Below are 24762 nucleotides of genomic sequence, written 5' to 3'. Positions count from 1 at the left end.
CATCCCATTAAAAATAAACTCAGGAAGAGCACTATTAGGCTTCAAACAGATAAAAGGCAGTGCTAGCTTCTTGGTTGCAGGTACCTGGTTGATATTCAGTTTATAAGCACTATAGTCCAGCTGAATAGTGCAAAATATGTTCAGAAGCAAGATCTTGAAGAATTCAGAAAACAATTTTTTCTGACTTGGTTCAGGCTACATTGGCCTTTACCTCAAGACTTTTCTCTACGATACTAGTTTTAACTGAAGAAATCTCATAGGGAAAGGTAATGACATCCTATGCCTACAGATCTGAACAAGTGCCGCATATAGCTTTGGCAGCAGTTCATGAACAAAATCCCGAAGAGAGACTGTAGGAGGAGGATTAAAATTAAACTATACCTTTTTTATTTCTTGGTAGTGTCTGAAATATCCTTCCTCTAAATTTCACCCAAACAGCTCGACCCTTTATGTTGCATGAAACAATCAATAATGGGCAGAACTTCTGGATGCATTCTTCTGTCATGACTTGCAGGGGGCACTTTATAACTACCTTTTAATCTAAACAAGAATGCTGGATCTGGGGGGGGGGGGAAATAATGTGGGGGGTAGATAAGAGTCCTCCTACAGTTTGCTGCTTTCAGCAAACAAACTTTGATTGCAAGAAGAAGAAAGCCCCATCTGAAGGTGCAAAGGGAATATTCCTCTGCCAGCTTGCAATGTTACAGAGATCAGAATATACAAACAGAATGATCCTTCTTCAGCTGTTGAGAAGACTATGGGAAGAATTCTTTTTTACAAGCTAACGTAAGTCTAACTGAGAACTCTCAGTAATGGGCCTTTATTATTGCTTTATTATAAAAATAAATACAAAGTACTTTACAAAGTGGGAAAACAAACAATGGTATAGATAACAATTAAAAGGCACCTGTAACCAGCAACAAAACCAGCTTACAGTAAAAGCAGAACAACAAGAAGTTTAAAAAGAGGATAAAAAATAGAGCAACAGCCCAATAACAACACAAAACCCTATTCCCCAAGATACTAAAAACTTAATCAGCAAAATTAAGGGAAACATTCTCATTGTGGCCCCACTAGGGGGCAGCAGGACATTATAAGTCTTTCATGATCATGAGAGGACTCATCTGGACTCTATGGTGTTCATTAAAGTTTCCTATATTGACAAGAACTACTGCCCACAAGAGTACAGTTCCCTTCACCTGCCTATTTTGTCTCTTTAAAAACTCAGTGGGCTGAGCTGTGCCTCTGCCATGGATCAATTCCACCAGGCCTGCACTTGCTTCTCTCCTAACTTAACCCCCCCACATAGAACTCCTTTAATTCCTGGGGCTCCACCCATGCTGATCAAGCCCAACATTACTTGTTCTTTCTCTGAGCCTTGCTTGTCTCTTAACCCCATCTTTCCCTTGCCCCACCCCAGCTGAGTTTGCATAAGGCTAGCCAGAGACCCTTGCTGCCCACCATGTTCCCAGCTGACACCCTGGGCTGGCAAACCTCCTGCCCCTGCTGCTATGTTCAGCAGCTGCTGGGGGGAGGAGATGCTCCTGCAGCTGGCACATCCCACTTCTGCTGAGACCATCAGGCTGCTATTGCCTTCCTGACTGGAGCCCTACCGTGGAGCAGCTGCTGCCTGTGACCACTAGGTAAGGCCTCCTCTGTCGCCTTGTGCCACATACCTTATCTGCCTAAATCTCAATAAGTTTAGTGTCAGGCATGTCTCCATGGAGAGGGATTTCCTTAAAATGAGTGCCACAACAGAAAATCCTTTGGTGGATGATGTTATTATTTCAAAGACCCTACCATATATCAGCAAGTGCAATTCTAGTTGACATACTGTCCTAATTTCATTAAGGAGAATTTTTTAAATTAGGACCTTGTATCCAAAATGGTACTACTCATCTCTATTTCTCTGCAGAGATAGACAGACACGGATAAGGCAAACTTATTTCAGAAATTAAAATACATAGAGTATGTGCAAGGACAAGGATGAACATGGTTCTCTCTATTTACTTTTCCTCTCAAGGCTTCAAACACTGATCCTGGAGCGTGCAGAACTCAAATGGAACCAAAAAACCCATGGATATTGGGGACTGCACTGAGGAGACAAGTCACAGGGAGGGCAATTCTGCCTGATTCACTCTCCTCACTGCAGCCCACCAGTGCTACATGACTTTTTGTACATAATCCACAACCTCCAGCCTCAATGTTTCCAAGGACACAGGAAGCTGCTAGGCAAAGAGCAAGAGCAGGAAACAACCACCTCCTTATGTGTGTACTCCACAGGATCTATTAGAAAGGACATCTAAGACCTATTCAGTATCAGTCCAATCTTATTCTCATCATTACAGAATTTATCCTCCAATCTATATAAGCCTCACAAAATATTATATGAAAACATCAAATGAGAATTTGCCAAATTTCACATAAGCTTGTTTTTTATTGATGAATCTCAAACAGCCTGTGCATAAAAAGAACTCTAAAGATAACCCATCCATGATTAGGGATTCCCTCCCCACTTTGTGAAAAGCTATCCAAGTAGTCATATCATAGAGAAAGCTCTTAGAAGCACTATTTACAACAGAATTTGTAATCTTTAGCAGTTTCATAAAAAGACAACACAACAGGTTTATCACCAGGTATGTTACAAAATGATGCATACCAGATTCCTCTGGGGTGTGAATTTCTGAGGCTTCTTCTGGTGCTACCATAGTAGACTTTTGTGCAGAAGATAGAGATCTGCCATGCTTCCAGTTCAGTGGAGTATGGAACAATTCAGTCATCCCTACAAATAGTATTTAAAGTTAATTTCTCATTCTGTTTGTACAATGTCAAGAGCAAAAAAGCAATCATAGCTATTAAGAACCCACTCTTTGCTTTACTTCTCCACAAAAGATCAGTCTTGTATACACTGCAGTCCGAGTCTACTATATCACAGTAGTCTTTTAAGGATTGATGTTCATGGCAGTTTGCAGCCACAAAACCACTTCAAGCAGGTTTCTAGAGTGGCGGTAGACATTTTCTAAACAAACTTACAAACAGCACCTATTAGACAGAATAAACTGTTCTTGATTAAGTGTCAAGTATTCCTTTCAATGATTCATTACACAGTAAAGATGAGTGGGAAAAAGGAAAGAACAACTTTCAGGGGGGAAAAAACCCTTCAACTTATTGAACTGGTACCCCAAACAGATATTACAATTAACTGCAACTACAGCTAGATTTCTATAAATAAGAACGACACGGCTACTTTAATAAACTTTTAATAAAATGCGGCTTTAAACAATTTTTCAGTAGTCAAATATTTGTTCTGAATCTACTAAAACTTCTGAAAATACAAGACCATGGTCAAAACCTATGAATTAACACTTATTTTCTCTTAGTCTTAGGAGGCACACCATCATTCACATTTTATAGATGGAAAATTCAATGTTCAAAAGGACAAGCAACCTTGCACCGAGGCCTCAGATGAATAAAGATTTCCAACAATAAGTACAGCTTAAGTTAAGGGAGTAAAATCAATGGGCTACAACATCCAGCAGTGGCCAGACTGTTATCAGCCTCACCACACTGTCATATTTACACAGCAAGGAAACAGAGTTGTTCTGTAAATGCTGCTTGAAGGCAAAACGCCAGAGGATGCACCATGTTTATACATCCAGATTGGGAAATAACCCAGCCCACTGCAGATAGATCCACATCTTATTTCTAAGCACAGAAATCAGCTGTGACATCTGCAGTGATAGCCACAAGCCACTACCTAATTATTATTTGGGATGTATTGTCGAAGGCTTTCGCGGCCGGAGAACGATGGTTGTTGTGGGTTTTCCGGGCTGTATTGCCGTGGTCTTGGCATTGTAGTTCCTGACGTTTCGCCAGCAGCTGTGGCTGGCATCAGCTGCTGGCGAAACGTCAGGAACTACAATGCCAAGACCACGGCAATACAGCCCGGAAAACCCACAACAACCATTATTTGGGATGCTAAGACAACAACTACCAGAAAACAATGTTGCACTTACCTGTAACTGTTGTTCATCTAGATCTTCATGCAGGCACATATTGGGACTGCGCATGCGCAGGCCAGCCTCAGAGAAAGCTTTTTCAAGTTCTCAATAAGTAAATGGGCACTCTCCCCTTGCAACATGCATGTACATGGACTTCCCTCCGAAAACAGGTGTTACTAGGCAGAACACCCCTGATTCCCTCAGTTCTTCTAAGTCACTAGAGGTAAGTAAAGTGGTACTCTCACAGTGGGACAGGAGGGAGGGAATTCAGAAATAATCCAGCCCACTGTGGATAGATCCACATCATCTTACTTCTAGGCATAGAAATCAGCTGTGACATCTGCAGTCATAGCCACAAGCTGCCACCCAATTATTATTTGGGATACTAAGACAATAACTACCAGAACATCAAGTTGTGTTTCAAAATAGGCAGTATAAAAACATAGGGGAACATTTTAACCTTCCAGGACATTCAGTTGCTGACCTAAAAGTAGCGGTTATCCGGCAGAGGAATTTCAAAGGGAGATTGGAAAGAGAGACTGCTAAATCGCAACTGTTAACTGAAGCTCAATGCCTCCACCTGTGTAGGAGCCATATATACACGCCTATTCTAAGTACTTTGATGCAGGCTCCTAAGTTCTCACAGGCCCACGTTTGGCCTGCCACCCTGGGAATGGAATGAACAGCTCAGGTAATTAACTGCACCTGTGAGCTGCTGCTCAGACTAGGTGTCCTTGGGTGGAAAAGGAGTCTTGGCTCGGCATGTACTCCTTTCTTTTCTCAGGCTAGCAATGCTGACAACAAAGTGTGCCTTGATTGGGTAACACAACTAGAAAAGATGGCTCCTTACTGTACTCTGTATCATGCTTCCCTCTCACTAGGATTTGGTTTGACCATCTTATTGCTACCTTTATTCCATCAGCATGTGAGAGACTGCTTCATGTCAGGCCTGAGATGACCAGAGCAGCGTGGCATGGTTTTGGACTTTTTGAGTATGAGCAACTCAAGCCTCTTCAGAGAAATCCAAAATAGCAAGCTTCACATCTAGACAGATAGTTTTAGCCAGAAATAGGTAAATTGTTTGTTGCTTGAGCCTTTGTAGTGGTTCCTGCAACCCTGCATACACTCTCCTAAGCTAATAAACAACCATTATATTTAAGCCTTGTGTCTGTCAGACAGGTTAGCAAGTCATCCTGCCTGACATACATGGGGGTGTCTAATTATTGGGGGGGGGGGGGGATGGTAAGTAGACAAGCCACTTTGCTGCTTCACTTTTCCTTTGCTGCGTTTCTGCTGCTATCTCCAAGGAGCTGTGTTATCAGTGCAGCTGGGAGTGAGCATCTGGGAAGCGACCGGCCTTGAGGGCTCAGCTCTGCATCTCTTAGCAACTACATGCCGACTTCAACTGACTTTCTTTCAACCTAGGGGGGAGAAGATTGGGGGTATTTCTTCTGAAAGGGTTTTACTTTGGCATTCTAAGCAACTGCTCTGTACAGTGTTCTTCTAGGGGAAATCCTGTAGTAAAGACCTTTAACTCATACAGCTGTGTCTGATGAAGTGGAGAGTCTGAGTCAGTCTTCTAGCCAGGCCTGACAGTGTCTTGAGTTTCTGACCACCTGTGTGCAAATCCACCCAGAGCTAAAAGAACCCAGATACTGGGAACTCTCAAACAAGCAAGGTGTTTCAACACTCCAGGATGGCTACTAGGGGTCTGAGTGGCTGTGAGCAGCACTTGGAATGGCCAGGGGGTTGAACCCCAAGATACCATCGGGACTAAATTGAGACACAGGCTTCCTGTCTCATTACCAATGCTGATTTCTCCACAACCACTACCCCCCTGCATATCCTACCCTATTCAATCATGCCTGCTATTGTCATTCACCGGCCATTGTCATTTGGCTTCTGTAATCACTCCATTCTCCAAGATATACGGACAGATGGACTCACATTCCAGTTGTGTCTAAAGAAGTGCGCTGTGGCTCACGAAAAGTCATACCCTACCACAAATTTTGTTAGTCTTACAGGTGCTCTTACTCTATAGGACTCTTGCTTTTTTTCTACTGCTACAGACAGACTAACCCGGCTACCCATCTTGATTACATAATGTGAGTATGCAGTTATATAGGACTGACAGCAACGAGACACAGGCCAAAACGTCAGTTGCCCCATTCTTCACAACCTCAAAGGGATCCAGACATCTGAACACACTTTCTATAGACTAAAGGGGACACTGACACTCAAGTATCCTACCCTGGTAGCAGAGCCCCATGTAATGCCTCCTGTCCACCCAGTCAACCTGACAGGATTCTTTTCTCCTGTGCACCAAACATCTCAACTAGGGGTGTGCACCACTAAAAAATCCGAAATTACTCGAATCCTGAAGCAGCAAGCCACTTCGGGGATTCAGCTCACTTCGGTATCCTCTGTAAAGATTCAGAGCATACTGAAGTGAAGGGGGAGCAAACTCCCCACCCCACCCCACTTACCTGGCAGGCAGGGAGAGGGGAGATTGATGATCAGCTAGGCTGTGCAGAAGCACAGAGCCGGGTCCTGCAGGGCCCATGCTGCCGCCTCCTCCGCCGCCGCAGCCAGCTGGGTGGCGCAGAAGCGCGGAGCTGGCTCCTGTGGCCAGTGCCACCTCCGTCACTGCAGCAGCCAGCCGGATGGTGCAGAAGCACGGAGCTGGCTCCTACGGGCCCGCACCACCTCCTCCACCGCTGCACAGCCCTGCAGGGCAGTGGGGAAGGCCGGAGCCGGCTTCTCCAGCCCTTCCTGCCCCTCAAATGGCAGGCCATTTGAGGGGCAGGAAGGGCCTTCTCCATCTCCTCCGCCACCACGGAGGAGCGTGGCAGGGAGGGCAGGAGCCGGCACCGCTGCCTCCTCTGGGGCTGCAGTGGCCTGCAGGGCAGCTAAGAAGGCCTTATCCGGAAGCGTGTAGCCCTGCCTGCCAGCTGATAGTTTAAAGAGACCTGCTGCTTGCAAGAGGCCCTTTAAACTCCGCCCGAAGTTTCCCGAAGCAACTTGAATGCCATCATTCTAGCCCGATTCGGGAATCCCAAATCTTTACCAATTGGATCCAATTTGGGTATTTTATTCGAATCAGAAACCCAAAGCGCACATCCCTAATCCCAACCAATATACTAACTGTTTACTTGAGAGGAGCAGGAAAAGACCTACATGCTTCTACAGAGACAAAACTTCATCTCCATTGAAATGTGGCTAAGAAATATTTCGAAACATCTAGGCACCATACTATAGACAGGCAGATCAATACAGTTGCTTGTAGCACATTAACCTCACGTCACCTGAGAAAATAAAGGAAAAACTACCACCCCACCAGCTATATAGTTGCTACTACAACCACAATGTCATCCAGATATCATTGGAGACCCAAATATTTCACAAGAGACTCCTTTCTTTCCATCAGATATCCCGATTTTTGACTGAAGTGGATTGGGATGATTGCAGGTGAGAGCCAGAAGCAGCTCCAAAGGTACTGGGAGGTACTGATCTGGTTGACTTTGTGAATAAGGTGTTAGTTATGATGCCATCTGATATGGAACACAGACACCTTTTAAAAATCACAGCAAGCTTCTATCAAGATTCCATTCCTTCAGCAGCATTTTCAGATCTAATCAGGATGTTTTATGAAGGACCCCCCTTTTAGTTAATTTATAAAGCTACTAGCAGCAGAAACTCTTTTTTTTTTTTTAAACAAACAGGCCCTAGAATATCCAGGAACACTGGCCTGCCTGGTGCCACGGCACTCTACGGGACGGGCCAGCTCACTTGGCCTTCTCCCAGTGGCAGCACTCGCTGGAGGGACAGACCGACTCGTCTAGCCTTCCCCCCCACAGCAACACCCTCTGGAGGGACAGGCTGGCTTGCCTGGCCTTACCCCCGGGGCAGTGACCTCTGGAGGGACAGGCCAGCTGGCCTGGAATTCTCCCCCATGGCAGAACCCTCCGGAGGGACGGGCCTGCTTGCCTGGCTGTCCCATCATGGTGGTGATCTTGGGAGGCCGAATTGGCCACAACGCACTTTTATCCTGGTGCACCTGCGCAGGCGCACCAGGAAAAAAAGTGCATTGTCGCCAATATGGCTTGTCTTTTATATAGAAAGATATTATTCTGCTTAGCCAGTGGAGTCTCTAAAGACTATACCCTAATTTTGCCTTAGATGGCCTGGTTTTACAGGTAGTGTCATCCAGAGAGCAAAGTCACTTTATTACTAGATATTGTGATTATATGCTGGTACTACAATTTGCTTTTCTTCATTCCTTTTTTTCTGGTATACTATGCCTATTGGATTATACACCATTATTTAAACCGAAAACCAATATGAGTACAATCACACAATATTAGTATATTAAAGTAGAAAGTAAGTTAATAAACAAATTTCACAAATAGTGAAACAGACAAGAAATATTAAATTTTGGAGTTATAAAGCAAATACTGGATTTTTAAAAAGTAGCATTAGAGTGCTGTTTACATGGTTCTCTACACTGCAGCACAGAATTTAGTATTCCGAAAGGCTTAAGCTTCCTTTAAGTTAAGCTGTCAAGACAGACTTTAAAGTAGGTAAACCTGATGAGATTTCAAAAACCAGAGGGAGCTTGAACAGAGTTCTATTATTAGATGTCGAAAAAATATATACAAGTCTATTTAAAATTTAGCTTTAAGCTTACAGAATCAGAACAAGCACTTTTTACATTTTTTAAAATTCTTGATCATACTTTATATCAACTAAACATTGCAACTTTATAACATTGATTTTATTTTGACCAGCCTGTGTCAATGCAAACAGCAAGAATTTGGAGGAGACATTTTATATTGCAACACATATAGAAAATAAACTGCAGTCTATTCATTAGAGTAAGCAGAATGATGTCTCTTAGTGGCATTTTTACTCTGCAGCAAACTAAGTAACCAAAACTATTCTATAATCAGTTAAGTTGTCTATGACCAGTCTTACATTTTTTTTATAATCAGCAACATTTCACTTTATCAAAATATGAGTTTACCTGTAAAACTTTCATTGGTGTCTTGCTGCTTCAAAGTATAGTTGAACATCACTTTAGGAACTTGTGCAGTTATATTTACTGTACTAGTATGTGCTTTTCCAACAACAATAGGAGCAGGAGAATTTGCATGGCCTGTAGGAAAGTATCCCTTGATTCTTCTTGTTGGTGTTTTTAAAGAAGAAACATTGTTCTGAAAATAAACATACATCAACCTTTGTGGGTCCATCAAAAGCCAAACAGGATTTCAGTGTGTACACAAAAAGGTAGCGCACAAGGGCATCAACAGTTATTTCAATACTAGGAAGAAAGGTATGCACAATTTTTGAGCATGCAACAATGCCAAACTAAAAATTATGGGCTGGGTCCTATGCCTTGTTTTGCTTAGAAATGATTCCCATCAAATACCTCCTCCCGCTGCAGATGCCCACACAACCACCCCAGAACTAAGATACACAAGAGCAGGATTTGTGGGCATTTAGGACACTCTAGCAGGAAGCAGAAAACTTGTCAGCACAGATTACAACCTTATTTCTTTAAAGCAGTGATAGTTATACTGTGGGGTATGTTCTCTTTGGGGTGTGAAGTTTCAGGAAGAGATAGGATCCCAAGGAGACAGCTGGATCAAGCCCTATATCCAGGACCCAAGAAGTATAGAGGAGAACTTAAGGCTTCTTTTAGCAGGGGTGGATTTTAGTATTACTTTCGTAGTAGGAAAGTTTCTCTCCCAATCAGTTAAGGAAAAAACTTACTAAAGTTTTTAAATTTTAATACTAAACAGATTACATATTTAAAACTTTGCCTTTTAATTCTAATTCTAGTGTGGCACTGCTCAGAGCCAAATAGGCTGCATGAGCAGTATCATTAAAGTAAAGTAAAGTAAGTAAAAGCTTTGTCCAGAAAGCTTTCTATGTATAGCTTTGGGGAAGGGAAATAGTAGTGTATCACCACTATTTGATCAGCACCAGTGAAGGCAGGCTGAACACAGCCATGCAACAATCTTTACACTCTCTGCTGCAGAACAGATTATTGGTACTAGGTTTATGAAGAAACATAATTTATTCTATTATCATTTGAGAATACCAGCTAGTTTTCTTCAGATACTGCAAGAGTAGCTGACAAAGGGAGCTTTGATTTTCAAAAGCTTATACCCTGCAAATCTATTTGATCTTTATGGTGCTACTAGACTCAAATCTTGCTGTTCTACTGCAACATGGCTACATGCTTGAAACTTCTTCAGATACTTTTACTTACATTAAAATCTGGGTGGTTTTTATTATTTGAGATAAACAAATATCATTATAGCCCTTATCATTATAGGCTGGCTGAAGGCCTATGGCTTGATAGTTAAGCTGATATTTGAATTGGGGAGAAGGTGGATGAGCTTCTTGTTCCCATTCTTAACCACTATGCTACACAAGCAGTATGTGTTCTGAAGATCTTAAATGCAAACTGTAGTAACTGGAATGAGAAATGTGGACTTTATTTCTAAAGCAATTAATCACTAGTACTTTGAAAATATTAAGTATACATAGAAAGCTGTAACATTTAAGGACTGATGGGAAGGGTAAGCACTCAAAAAAATTTAAGTTGTTCAACCTTGTCTGCTTTCCCTTTATACCTGATTGGCTGCTATGGAAGGTATAAAACAAATAGTTTCTGGTCCCTTCTTTTCTTAACAATGGAAGCTCAGAGGCAGAAGTCCTACCCATGTACTTTCAGAATAGTGGTCACTTAATTGGGAGAAAAACTTGTATCAAGGTCATCAGAACACAAGTTACAGCTCATTTTGAGCCTACTTTATGGCACTGATAGCCACTGAGAGGAAACTGCAATTGCCCAAATGAAAAGAGCAATTCACTGTGATCATTTTGCCAAGCATTCAGAAGACACATCCAGTTGCATGCAATCTGACTTGAATACTATTAATTACTGCTGAAAGGCTGCTATTTAAAAAACAAACAAGCAATCCTTGATTCTAATTAAGTCTCAAACATATCATTCTTGGTCAGTTTTGAAATAGTGAAATTTCAAACTAGGAGTTTTGGTTCCTGGATGAAACCAATTACCGTGCTTTCTTGCAACCAATTAGCTTGCTATCAGCAACTTTCAGTACAATCAACCATGGTATTCTTCTGGGCTGTGTTAGTAAGGATGGACTTAGAGATGGAACCACTTTACAGTGGGTTCATTTTTTTCCCAGCAAGAAATGACAGGAAGTAGTGGGAAACTATTATCCTGCTCTATGATCTTTGACCTTTGGGGTTGTTTTTAGAATCAATATAAAGCAGACAGCTCATTCACAGCTTTGCCATCATCAGTCTTTCCTTTCCACTTAATTCTAAAGTGACAGTAGGCACCTTGATTTTCAGTCAACTCACTGAAAGCCTGAATAAGGAAGCACTAAAGCTTAATCTAGATAAAATGGAAGGGTTGTCCATTAGACGTTCACCTGGGAACAGGTATACTACTTGTTCTGAAAAGGATTGTACATCCCCTGGTGGGGAGAATTTTGGGGTGTTGTTTTATTGTGATTTTAACCGTAAATGTTTTTAATCTATTATTATTGTAAGCCACCTGAACCACAAGTAAAGGCAGGGTAAAATGTTTTAATAAATAAAATAAATATCAGGCTTGCAGCTAGGGTGCCTTTCTGGAATTTATTGGATAAGGCATACGTGGTCACAAGTGCATATGGTCTGGTAATATACAGAGTACAGTAGCTACCGTAACTGTAACTATGAGGCTGCTCTCAAAGATATTCAAGATGCTTCAACCGAAACAGTGGCTACAGATAACACAGGACTAAACTATACTACACTGGTATTTTACAAGCTGCTTCGACCACCAATTTGTTTCCAGGCTCAGAAGAGCTATTTTTGGCCTTTAGGTCAAAATTACCTTTCCACTTGTACATGCCTGGCTCAGGACTTGAATGTGGCTGGCAATGAACTGTGAGAAAACCTTAGGTTGGGGCAAGATTCCACATTCAAACATCCCTTTCCTTCAGCAACTGGATTACAGGCTAATTACGGAATGCTGGTAGTAGTTCTAGCCCTAGTTTTTGAAGAGTACCTTTGATGCTTTTGTAGGCATTTTCTTAGCCGGTCTTCCTTTAAAGTCATGTTTAGAAGTAGTCTTTGGGTGTGATTTTAGAACACCCTGTTTTACAACTTCAGCCCAAGACCGTGAAACTGCAAGGATAATTGAACAAGAAGAGCCACATAAATGACGTTTGTATGTAAAAAAACCCCTACACTATCACACTCCCCCTAAATATTACAATAAAATACTAAAAAGCTTTATTTCTATGTACAATTTTGAAGTTATTCACTGGTGCTTTATAATGTAAGTTACTATATAATATGGTTTCAGAAATATTGCAACTAAACAAACCTATCAAATTGGCTTCAGAAGCACCACTTTGTCTTTTAACACGAAGAGCATCCACAGCACCACTTCTCCTACACAAGGAACTTCTTTTGGGAACAAACGTTCTGCTTCTTCTTACTGACTGAACGGTTTGGGATTCTTGGACAGAAGGTTCAGGTGTATTTATTTCTTTATTTACATCCATTTGTTCTGTGAGAGCAGTCTGTTCTTCTGAAGATGGAACATGTTCAGATGGAACATTAACACGAGAAATAGAGAACCGTCCTCTTATACGGGGAGAGGCTGCAGGGGACGAGGCCATCAGGGACCTGCGGGCAGGGGGAGAGGCCACCGGAGGTTCCGTTTTCAGTAAAGTATTGTTCTGCTGATCTTTTCCAGAGAAATTCTGTAAGAAAAATAAACCATAGTAATTAAAAAGAACTTCTATTCAATCTTTAAAAAACAATTCTGAAATGTACCCATCCCATTTTTTAAAAATTTAGTTTGACAAATTTACTCAAAAGTATATAGAATATTAAGAAAGACAGGCTAAAAATATGAGATAAAATAATACATGCTCACACTCCAATAGTTTGTCCATTAAGCTGATAGCTCTTTCCCCCCATACATACTACTTTGAACAACTGCATTTACTATGCTATTCATATGAAGTAGATAGGTTGGAGATTTGGGATTTAGATTAACTATTTCTACATCCCCTCCTGATTAACAGCAAAGCATGCAATAAGTAACGGTAATTCATACTTTATCACAGAACCTGAAAAGGTTACCTGTTACATTTCAGATGTATTTTCTTTAGGCCAAAACATACACCTTACTAAAGTGGTCCAAACCTCTGCACAACTGGTCTGGCCAGATATAAGAGTCTCTCTTCATGTCTTGTTTCTTAATTCCTTTCATTCAGTGCTTTTTAAGAAGCTAAAAGTACTTGTCAATGCATAAATCAAGCACTTGAGTGAGTTAGAATTGCTACTGCACTTCTTCATCAGGATACCTTAATACCTTCATCTTGTAATTTCTGAGCAAAAAATGAAGCTGGTTACTTCATAAGAATGGAATTCAATTACTTCATGATCTTTTCCAAGCTTACATCCCTTGATCTTTTCCACCCTAGCTCCACAAATTTATTGGATATATAGGTCAGCATTTGCACTTCGTGTTTAAACATTAAAGAAAAAAATGTTAAAACTTAATAAAACTTACAAACCAAAGCTTTCAAATCCTAGATGAGAAGACACATACAACTATTAGTACTGGTACAGTGAGGGCTGACTTGAACACTTTTAGAAAGGAAAGTATTTACCTTGATTTTAAATTGGCTAAAGCCTGAAGCTTTTTTTAAAACTGCTCGAGGTGAGATTCCAAATGGCAGACTAAATCTTGCTGGAATTGCACCTCTTTTGAGTGGTGAGTTAGGAGGTAAACGCTTATCAAATAATTCAGGACTCAGGTGACCACCAAAGGACACTCTCTTTCTTTTTCCAAGAGGCTGAACTGACAAGTCAAGTTCTCCACCTTTACGCTTTTGATGTGATTTCTGCACTTCTAGAAGAGAAGAATAAACACAACTAAGTAAAAAAGTTGATTTGTTGTCAAACTTGTTAGATTGTGTTACTGTTATTAAGAAATCATTTAAAATATGGCTGCTTTTGAACTAAATCAATAGCAACAACAAGAAGTTATTCTGAAAAGTAGGGATATCCTTTCTGCATAATTGTAGTAGCTGACCTTTTTTTAGTAAACTATTAGCTGATTTGAGAGAAAAGGATAGGAGCTAATAAATCAAACCACTTAGAATCTTTTTAGGATTCTACTCGTTTCCCTGCATAAATTAACTAAATCTACTGAAGATGAGATTATCTTGGAATAGGACTTGAAACATTTACCTGATTCTTTATTTTTACTACACTGGCTTGACACGTTCATTTCTGAAATATTATGTTCCTCATCTGGCATTTGGACAGGGCTTTCAGGTAAGTATGAAGATCCTGCTGTACTTTTCATTACAAAATTATCTTCAAAGCTTTTTGGGGTTAGTCTTTCCTCTATATTGCCATCATTCTCCTGGGGCCAGCATTTCATATTTTCTTCTGGAACCCCTTTTAAAGGTGACACGTCTCTAGCAGTTACTAACGATTCTTCCATGATTATCTTCTCTGTAAAAGAACCCACACTGGAAAAATCTCTTCTTTGTCTAGCACTCCTTCTAGGACTTTTACTGTTACTATGGTTAACCAAGCAAGCAACTGTTTCAAAATGTCCATCTTTTAGTGCATCACTTTCCATTTTTGTTTCTTCCAGAATCTGTGCATCTAAAGACAGTTCCGTATTCACCAACATATTTCTCTTGTTTGTTTTCAAATATTTATTTTCCATCAAAACATCAGACCCAGTCGTTACAAGCATTATGCCCTCAGTTTCACTAGAAATTTCTGCAGTGCTTTTCAGCCTTAAGGAGGTATCTAAATCAGTCTGTAGTATACCACTGGCCTGTCTCAAACATGGAAAAGAACAAGTTTCAACACTTTCTCCCTCAATTTTTGGCCTAGGTAAAACACTTTCTACAGAGCCAAATGTATTTCTTAAGTTAGTATTTACTTCTGCATTGGCTGTCTCTATTGATGGACTTATTGATCTTTTAGGATGACTTGCTTTATTTTTATATTCCAAGGCTACAATGCAACATGATGCAGATAAATGTTCTGAACTTTGTTTGTTTGCTTCATCAGTACTTTTAAGGACTTCAGAATTTTCTACTTCATTTTCTCCAACATTCTGAAAATTTAATAGATTTGTTTCTTCACATCCTTGTCTGTCTTTTGCAGCATAGGTTTGAAGAACTCTGGCACTGTTCTCTTCAACAAACATTGGATTGGATATCATCATGTTTATTCCTTGGTTTTCAGTATCTGTAGGCAGTTCAACATTCTCTACAGCTACTTTTTCAAAGTCCTCAGTCTGAACTGTTTGATCAGATGGAGATATCCTGTATTGACTATTAGATGCAGCAATACAAATGCTGTCATTTTGAGGCAAATATTCCACTTTTTCCTGTATGGCGATCTTACTACTGAAGTGATCTTCTGTGGGTTTCGTATCAACTTCATGCTTCATGAATTCATAAAGTGAGCTAAAAGAAGCCATATTTTTTCTGCCTGATCTGTGTATTTTATATGTAGATTCATTTGGGCCATTTTGTCTGGTAGTATCTTCTTGACCTCTTTGCTCATCACTTCCACTGGCTTTTTGACCTTCCCACTCAAGTTTCTCATCTACGAAGAGATACACATTTTTCAATTCTGAATCTTGTTTTTTTAAAAAATAGTAGAGGAACATGTTTTGTCATAATTCTTAGTCTCTTCTAGAATTAAAAAAGTGACAGAAGTCCATATATTAGAAACAAAGAAAATACTGGAATATTATTTTTAAAAGGAAGTGGCATCACTGTGAATAAAGGAAACAAAGGAAAGCAAACAGAGGCCAGGATAAACAGGAAAGAAATGTGTTATTTCCAATTATGAGTACATGGTATTAGACGGGGAAGAGTACTGTGTGAAAGGACATGGTGGATTTCAAAGTGCATTTAAAATGAGAGGCAGCACTGCAATATTGTGATATTATTGTGAGAAACCAGAAAGAGTTTAACTGAATGTATGTCTTTTAAAGTATTCATGCTTGACTTAATTATGTTTTCTTTTAACCAACATGTAATATTAGTTAGTTGATCTTTGTTTTATGGAATGCTATGCTAAAAGTAGATGTGCAAATGAGTGTGCAATAATGTCCACTTGAAGGCCTCGTGAAGACAAGCTACAACAAGCAGAAGATACTTTTCCAGTTTGCAGGGAACTCAAAGGGATGTTGTATGCATGAATGCCTTCCCCTCCTCAGCCCTTTCTACAGTGGTATCTTGGCTTTTGTGCAAGACAACTTAAGATCAAGATACTGAAAACTCCCCTGGCTCAGACCCTAGCAAGTTCCCAGAATTAACCCATAGCAACCTTCCCATAATGGCAGGACAAGTTTCCACTAGGCTGTCCCAAACAGAACGCCATTTTCCCACCTTATCCCTAGAAAGGAGAAAGCAAGACACAAAGGAGTATAAAAACAGCAAAGAGCATGGAAGTGCAAAATCTCCTTCACCGTCTGTAGAAATTCTCCAATTTGAATTGTATATCAGCTGCACTTAAGGCTGATAGGTATAGAGGCCTAGGTAGGTATGGAGATGTGCCCAAGTAAGAATATGTATAACACAACAAAGAGCTTTTGAATTTCCATGGTATGAACTTAATAAACATTACTTCTGTTTTCGAGAACTTGCTGACTGACTTTCCGTCTCCCATGCTCATCTATAGGGAAAAATTCTGCAGGAACAGAGTGGATTTGGGCAAAGGTCTGATCACCCTTCTAGCTCATTTGCAGTGGGACTGGGCTCTTTTTGCCCCTTGACAGTGTAGCATAAATATGAAGATGGAAGATGAGGAAAGAAAATGAGTTTTAACAGAAAAAAAACAGCCACCTTCTTTATAGACTTTCACTATATAACAACATGAAGAGAGAAAACAACCATGGATGTGCAATTCTTGTTTGGTATTCATTCCTGATTCGGTAAAATTTCTTATTACCGAACTCAAAAAGGGAATACTGAATTAGATTCCATATTCCCGAATTTAAGTTTACCAAATTAATTTGGGTTAATTCAGTAAACTGGAAATCACAGCTGGGCTGTTCTTTTGCTAAAGAACAGCAAAAGAAACACTGTTTTCTGACTTTTTTCATGGGGGAGGGTGAACTGAGTGGCCAATACTTGCAGGAGCTCTCCTTCTCTGGCCAATGGGATTCTCTAGGAGAGTGTCTTTTTTAAACTGGGAGGATTAAACTGATTTCGAAGAGATTCCATTCCCCTGCTTGCTTCTAGTTACAAGACTGTCCCTTGCTTCAGTTTGGTTTGGGTGATTCTCTGGTGTGATGCTGGTCCTCATAGAGAACAATGGAGAGTAGTTGCTCAGCCTGCTCAGGGGGAACTGAGGTTTTGGGGGGGGGGGGCATCAGTTTGGTTCTATTGGGTTCCCCAGGGATGAGCTTGCCTTGGCTGTGGCATCTTTCCACTGTGTATATATGCCTCTGGGAAAGAACTTTGAAAAGTTCTCACCAAAGGGAGCAATAGAGAGTCGATGGTCAGCCTGGTCAGGGGGTGCTGGGGTTTTTGTGGGGGTGTCAGTTTGGTTCTGTTAGACTGTCGGGTGTGGAGCTTGCATTTGTGAGTGTGCTTCTGGCCATGGTAGCCTTGGTCCATGTGTTTCTGCAGTGGGAGTCAGCTTGGACATTTTCCACACAATAGGAACAAAAGGAGTTGCTGGGGCACTTTGTTCAGGGGGTCACAAAACTGGACCCTGGGGTCCAATCTCCCTGAAATGGAGGGTTTTTAGAGGAAAGGCAGAAGTAGGTCCCCTGAAAATTTGCTGGATTTTGCTTGCAAAATGCCACCCCAAATTCCCCAAAGGGAATAATGGAGATTGGAGGTATCTGGGGTCACCTTACTTGGGGCGCATGCAGCTTTTATCAATCTTAAAGCGGCCTTTGATTCCATCTCTAGATCTATTCTTTGGAATAAATTAGAGGCCTCTACTATAGACAGGAGGCTGTTAGCTCTTATACGAGTCCTTTATGAGCAAACCTCATTGAGGGTGAGATGTACTGGTCAGGGACATTTAACAGATAAAATCCCCACTTTTAAAAGGAGTCAGGCAGGGGTGTATGCTAGCCCCAGTTCTTTTTAATTTCTATCTTAATGATGTGGTGGACAATCTTAAGGGGGCTGATCTCCACCCGCCTAAATTGGTACAGCGTTCCATCTCTATTCTCCTGTATGCGGACGATGCGGTTATCCTCTCTAGAACTCCAACTGGCTTAAGGAGAATACTCAAGAGATTTTCCAGCTATTGTAATAACCATAAATTGAACATCAACTATCAAAAGACGAAGGTGATGGCCTTCAGTATAAGACCCCGAATTAGGAACTGGAGTATAAATGGCCAAAATCTTGAGCAGGTTACCCGCTATCGTTATCTTGGAATGACTATCCAAGTCTCAGGATCCAAGGTCGCGCATAGTCAGGCATCAGCATATGTGGGAGATAGATCTGCCCAAAGTATACTGAAGTTCTTCCGTACTTCGGGGGGATATTTTGTGCCGGCGGCTATAAAATTGTTTCGGGCCAAATCACTAACCCTGATGCTATACGGGTCACTCCTTGGACCCCCAACTTTTTGTTTTGCACCTTTAGAGTTAGTTCAATCGAAATTTTTGAGAGCGGTCCTTCAAGTTCCTAAATGTGTCTTCAATGCAATGGTTCGCCTGGAGACTGGCATGCAGAAAGTTGAAGCAAAGATCACCCTGCACTCCATCTTTCTATGGTTAAGGATAAATTTTAATCCTTGTGGTTTATTACCTCTAATCTTAACCGATGATTTCCAGTCTAAGTGGATGATTGCCACTAGGCAGAAAATTATGGCAATAGGATTTTCCCCTCAAGTGCTTCTCATGATGGGAAGCGATCAAGCAAGGCAATTGGTCAGGCAAAGGATCGATGATATTGAACGACAATCTGACTTACAGGGCACTCCTGCCTTTATAGCTCCTCCTAGCAGCAGATATATTTCTGCACCTGCTTCCTATCTATCCATTCTGGAGGTAAACAAACTTAGGAGAGCGTTTACTTTGGCTAGATGTTCTACCCTTCCCTCTGCTGTTCTGGATGGCAGATTTAAGAAGATTCCTTGGAATGAGAGGCTATGTCCTTGTATACTTGGGGAGGCTGAAACCCAGGAACATGTGTTCCTGAGGTGCCCTTTCTTTAAGGAAGCACGTATGAGACTTATACATCCCTTTCTGGAAGATATCTCAGAACATCCAGAAAAGAACAAATTAGAGAAACTGCTGTCAAACTCAGATTTTACAGCATTACACCAGATAGCGAAATTTTGTGCCCTGTTTGTTAAAGTTCATTAGAGTGTAGGCCTCCACTCCGGCTGCTAGTCTAGAACTATGCTGAATTTCTGGTTTTTATAAATTTTGAAAGAATTTAGGAAATTATGTTTTTAAATTGTACATATCCATATTTTTACGGTCGTAAAATATGTATTTTAATTTTTATGATAAATGTATTGGCTAAGTGCTGTAATAAAGAAATCTGAATCTGAATCTACTTGGGGTGCCAATCTTTATAAGACAGTCAGGAGTAGGTCCTCTGAAATTTGGTGAGATTTGGTCAAAAATGACCTCCCCCTACACCACCAAATAAACCTAGAGTTTCCCATAGGAAACAATGGCTGAATTTGTGGGGCATAAATTAATTTAGGTGGAATTAAACCTCTGATGTTGGGAATCTATGCTTCAAACTAAACGTTTTTTAAAAAAATAAACTTATGGATAGATTAACAGACTTGGATTGTGAAAATTGGTGTTTGATGGGCAACTGGAGTGGAATGATTTTCCCACAGACTTTCAGAGAAAAACATTAAAAAATACACAAGGTAAATTGCCAAAGGTCTTTTTTTACATGATGGACAATTTGGAGTTTAGTCAATATATGGAGACAGAAAAATGGCAACTTTAAAGAATATACTTATTTTTCAGAGAGGCACAGTTTTTAAGGATATACAAAATGAACTTTGTATTGGGGTTTGGGCAAGAGCTAGAACTGGCAGAATTTGGAAATTCTTCAGTCAACAGGCTTCTTAAAAATAAGTCATATTTATATTATAGATCAAGGGTGGCCAAACTGTGGCTTGGAAACTGCATGTGGCTCTTCTAGACATATTGTGCAGCTGCCAGAGGTCTCTGAGCATCGCCATGGTCATATAGTTTATTTTCGCGGGGAAGGAGGGGGAAATGGGCAAGCTTACAAACTCCTCCCCCCTCCACCAGAGGTTGCCAGGAGCAAAGAGAGCAGGAGAGCACACAGCCACATAGCTCAGGGAGGGATCTCACATCCGTAGGCGCAATGTGCTCAGTTGCAACAGCAACAGCAACAAGTAAGCCAGGGAGTCAAACAGCCGAGGCACGCACACATGTCCCTTCCCTTTCTCTTGGCTGGGCAGCTGGACCAATGTTGGGTGGGCACGGTGCAGGGCTGGCATGGTTGATCCAGACTGGCGATGTAGCCATAGTGCCAGGCCAGGAGGCTGCTGGAGGATGGGCGGGCAAAGCAAGTAATACCAATGCTTCCTTCCTTCCTATTTGATCAAAGTTTGCAGCATGAATCCTTTCCACAGTGGTTTACACAGAAGAAAGCCCATCTCTCTTTCCCCTGTATATGTGTGAATGAGTGGGGGAGGGGAAGAGTCTGCTGTTTTCAAAGTGAACAGGGGGAAGAGAAAGAAAAATGCCCGTGGTATGTGTTGAAGGTTCCTTTTCCTTCCCTTGGGGAAATGCTGGGAGAGGGTTGAGTTGGTGGCCAGGTTGTCTTTGCAGGAGCCTTGGTGGAGGGAACCCATCCGTGGTTTTGTGTTACTCTCTGCAATTTTTATATCCCTGCCAACTATGCCTTTTCATCTTCTTTTCTCTCTCATTTCCAAGCCTTTTCTATTCTTTTCTTCTCCCACCATGCATGCATTTTAATATCCTCCTCTCTTCAGATTGTTTTTCATGTTCAGCCCTTCCTTTTCTCCCCGCCAAACCCTAACTGTGTATTTCTTTTAAGAGTAACAAGGCAAGCAATCCCAAAGCTTCCCTCCCTGATTTCCCTTCCAAGCCTTTTCTATTATCTTTTCTTCTCCTCTCACCACACATGTATTTTAATAACCCCCCTTTTCAGATTTTTTTCTTTCCATGTCTTTCCCTCCCTCCCTTTCCTTCTTTCTCTCAGTGTCTTTCCTTCCCTCCCTTTCTTTCCATGTCTTTCCCTCACTCCCTTTCTCCCCCCCCCTTATTTGTTTTCATGTCTTTCATATTTTCAATAAAAATATTGGGGTTGCCAGGTCCAACTTGGAAAATACCTGTGTACTTTGGGGGTGAAGCTATAAGACTTTGGGAGTGGCGCCTCAGGTGATGGCACTTCCCAAGCTCCACTCTGTTCCAATGATGTCACTTCCAGCATACTGCACCAAAACCCCACCCCTTCCTGTGATGTCACTTTCAGGACACTCTCTCAAACCCGCCTCTTCCGCTGAAGTCACTTCAATGTGTTATGTCTTGCGGCTCTCAAACATTTGATATTTATTCTATGTGGATCTTACATAAAGCAAGTTGGCCATCCTGCTATAGATTTATGTAAGCAAACAGGTATTACAAACAATAAAAATGTGTTAGATTTGCTCCTGTGTGCTCCCTGTAACCAGCCTGGCAATGCTGTTCTTAAGGTCAGGGGATCCTCAGGAATAACATGCCGCAGGGAATTACAGCTGGAGAAGGCATACAGAACACCCTCCCTCATAAACGATGCCTCTTCCACTCACACAAGCAAAACTTCAGTCTCCACTAGAGATGGGCACGAACCGGGGAAAAATTGAACCATGCGGTTTGGGGTTCATCGCATTTCACGGACCACAAACTTTCACGAAACCTGCCCTGGTTCGCTTGGTTCATGAAAACGTCACATCCAGGTCAGCAAATCGTCACTTCTGGGTCAGCAGAAGGTCTGCAGGAAGTCCATCCCCTGTTGCCTAAGAAACTGATAGATTGGCGTCAGGCTGTCTGCAGTGACGAACCAAAAAACGAACCAAATGAACCAGCCTAAAGTTCGTGGCAGTTTGTCAGAAATGGGCTCTGATGAACCACTGGTTCACGAACCACGAACCAGCCTGGTTTGTCAGGAACTTTGATTCAAATTTTGGTTCGTGCCCATTTCTAGTCTCCACCTAGCATTTCCATGTACTTATTATTAGCTAATTTCTAACACAATTATAGTTATATAAAAATATAACTGAAAGAGCCACCAACCAGAAATGTGAAGACTTTTATAGTCTGAATTCTGAGGGTGCAGCTTCTCTTGTTCTATCTGCTGAACCTGAAGAACCTGTACATTTGAAAAGCAGTAAAGCAGGGTGGATAAAAATAAATGACTTTTAAAAAAAAATTAAAAATCAGATTTTTAATTTAAATCAGATTTTTTTAACAAAATGTTTTTAATGAAAAAATCAATCTAAAGATAGTTTTCTGTTTAAGGTACATTATAGTTCAAAGGTTATCATCATGAAATAAGGATTAGTTTTTAATTATATAGCATGAGGCTGTATATTCATGCAATGTTTAAATTTTTTGGTAAACAAATTCTATTAATCCATTCACAATGTCATGCTCTTCCAGAGGTTTCTGTGAGATTATTGGACAATTTTTCTATCTAGGATGTATTATCACAGATGCTTAGTTTTACGGTTCTCAAAACTGAATTTGTGTCTGCACAGATCACATCTCTTCTTCACAGAAAAGTTTATAAAATAAACATACGTAGTTGAGAAAAAGACCTTAATCCCATTGTTCCTTTGCAAATCTTTGTCACAGAACCAACCCTTTACCTCTTAAGTGCTAAGTTTCAAAAACTTCAATGAATAGAAGATTGTTCAGAGTAGAACAGATCTGCACAAGAAGCTAAGTGTGAGGAGTCTTTATGTAGAAAAGAATGAGTTTTTACGTAGAAAACCATGATTTAAATCTAGTCTTACTGACTAGTGATTTAAATCATTCAATTTAAATTAAATAAGGGTTTTAAAATTCTGTCATGTTAGATAATTACAAAGTTCTTACAAAACAAGTGTCCAACACTTCCTTTTTAGAATTAACACTGGAAGGCAATTCAACCTTCCAATTCAGTGTACCATCCACAAGAAAATTTCCATAGACTGCTAACAATTCTGAAGCCTCATTAAATTCTACAACCATCTTAGTGTTAAGTCAGTACCAAGTATACCTCCATAATATTACTCCTGAGAAGAGAATACTAACATTAACTATGGTTCTGTGAATGCTGATGCCATACACATGGAATAATTTGCCACAATTGTATACAATGCTTCTGCATGAAAAAATTCCAAAGTATTCTTTGAACTACAGCTCTTGCTTGATCAGTGACCAGAGTATACTTCAAACCAAGGACTGAAAAAGCTGGAAGCTGTGTAAGTCTCATGTAGTATCTCTCCTTCTCTGAAGCCCAGCATTAAATAAGAGCTACACTCTGGTTCTCCCCTAAGCTAAATGCACTTTTGCTACTAAACCAAGCTAAAGATTGAGAACCGCTGATTAACAAATATGCAATGCCACTACTACAATCATTATTCCCCGAAGCACATTCCCCTCAACAAGATATGAAGGCAATGGAATGACCTGCAAAGTTTCTTTCTCTTCGGATCTGGAAATCCTCTTTGTTGCAGGTGGTGGAGGTGGATATTCAAACCTGTTAAAAGGTAGAAAAGAAAGCTTGGGCCATCCCACATTTAGATTAGTGAAGCAAAATTGCTATAACACAACTACATTTGTGTGCCGAAGTCCTACAAAACTTTCACTTCTAGGTCTCAACTCCAGTAGAGTTCATTATTTAAAATGTCACTTACTTATCTGGCATCAAGCTGAAATGTCATGTTTTGATTAATTATCATAAATTAAGATGATTTACTCAGCTAAAATTATGCAACCCAAGTACCTTAGAAACCCTCTCAAAACTCAAGATAACTCTCATGAGCTTGAGAGTTTTATTTATTTTTTTATAGACAAGTTGCTTTATTATTATTTATTGTTCCTTTTTATAACAATACTACCTAAAGTTATTGGCTGTTATTGGATAAAGAAATTGACTGCTGTAGTAGAAAGTAAGGGGGGAAAAAACCAAGCCTCAATATTATTTTTATATAGAGTCTGAAGCGTTCTGGTTAAATGTTAAGAATCAGAAGCAAGCGAATGGCAATCTGAATGTCTGAACTATCCCTCTCCTTGTGCACAGCTTTACTGATTTCATTAATGTGTCCACAGTACATATTAGTAACCCAAGCAAGTTGACACAACCCAGGGAACACAATGTGAAAGTCCCGTTCACATAAATACTACTTTCGTCACTGCTACTTACCTGAAAGAACGATCAATAATAGTCAGTACATCCCCATGTTTTAAGTATACAGGTTGCTGAAAGTCCCTCCCATTCAGTTGAGTTGGATTCACGGTACTTAAATTAATCAATATTGCCTAAAAATGATCAAAAATATTGACCACAGTTGTTAGAAGACAGATAAAATAAAAAGCTAAAACAAAACTCTTCGTAGGCTTGGACTCACATATCTGCAGGTGCACCCCCTGACAGCTTCACTCATCTCAAAAGTCTTCTAAAAGTGTCTAAAATGTACAAACTTTTGTTGATGT

The 24762-nt window shown here is 40.6% G+C and overlaps 1 protein-coding gene across 2 annotated transcripts in view; it reads right to left on the bottom strand.

Moving 5' to 3' along the window:
• The window catches only part of MKI67 (marker of proliferation Ki-67), a 61777-nt gene that overhangs the window by 28877 nt on the left and 8138 nt on the right, over positions 1-24762 (bottom strand). Inside the window, exons 4-12 of one of the 2 annotated variants that reach the window (XM_054983231.1) lie at positions 24473-24588; positions 23737-23806; positions 22357-22432; positions 14301-15686; positions 13718-13959; positions 12418-12799; positions 12097-12215; positions 9025-9214; positions 2660-2782 (exon numbers count right to left, since the gene is read on the bottom strand). In XM_054983231.1, the coding sequence (XP_054839206.1) occupies positions 2660-2782; positions 9025-9214; positions 12097-12215; positions 12418-12799; positions 13718-13959; positions 14301-15686; positions 22357-22432; positions 23737-23806; positions 24473-24588 (2704 nt within the window). The remainder of the gene's footprint in view (positions 1-2659; positions 2783-9024; positions 9215-12096; positions 12216-12417; positions 12800-13717; positions 13960-14300; positions 15687-22356; positions 22433-23736; positions 23807-24472; positions 24589-24762) is intronic. The other variant, XM_054983232.1, reaches the window with a different exon arrangement.

This window comes from Eublepharis macularius, chromosome 6 (assembly GCF_028583425.1).
Source record: "Eublepharis macularius isolate TG4126 chromosome 6, MPM_Emac_v1.0, whole genome shotgun sequence".
Taxonomy (NCBI): domain Eukaryota; kingdom Metazoa; phylum Chordata; class Lepidosauria; order Squamata; family Eublepharidae; genus Eublepharis; species Eublepharis macularius.
The sequence above is the reverse complement of the archived record's forward strand: the minus strand, read 5'-3'. Positions and strand labels throughout refer to the sequence as shown.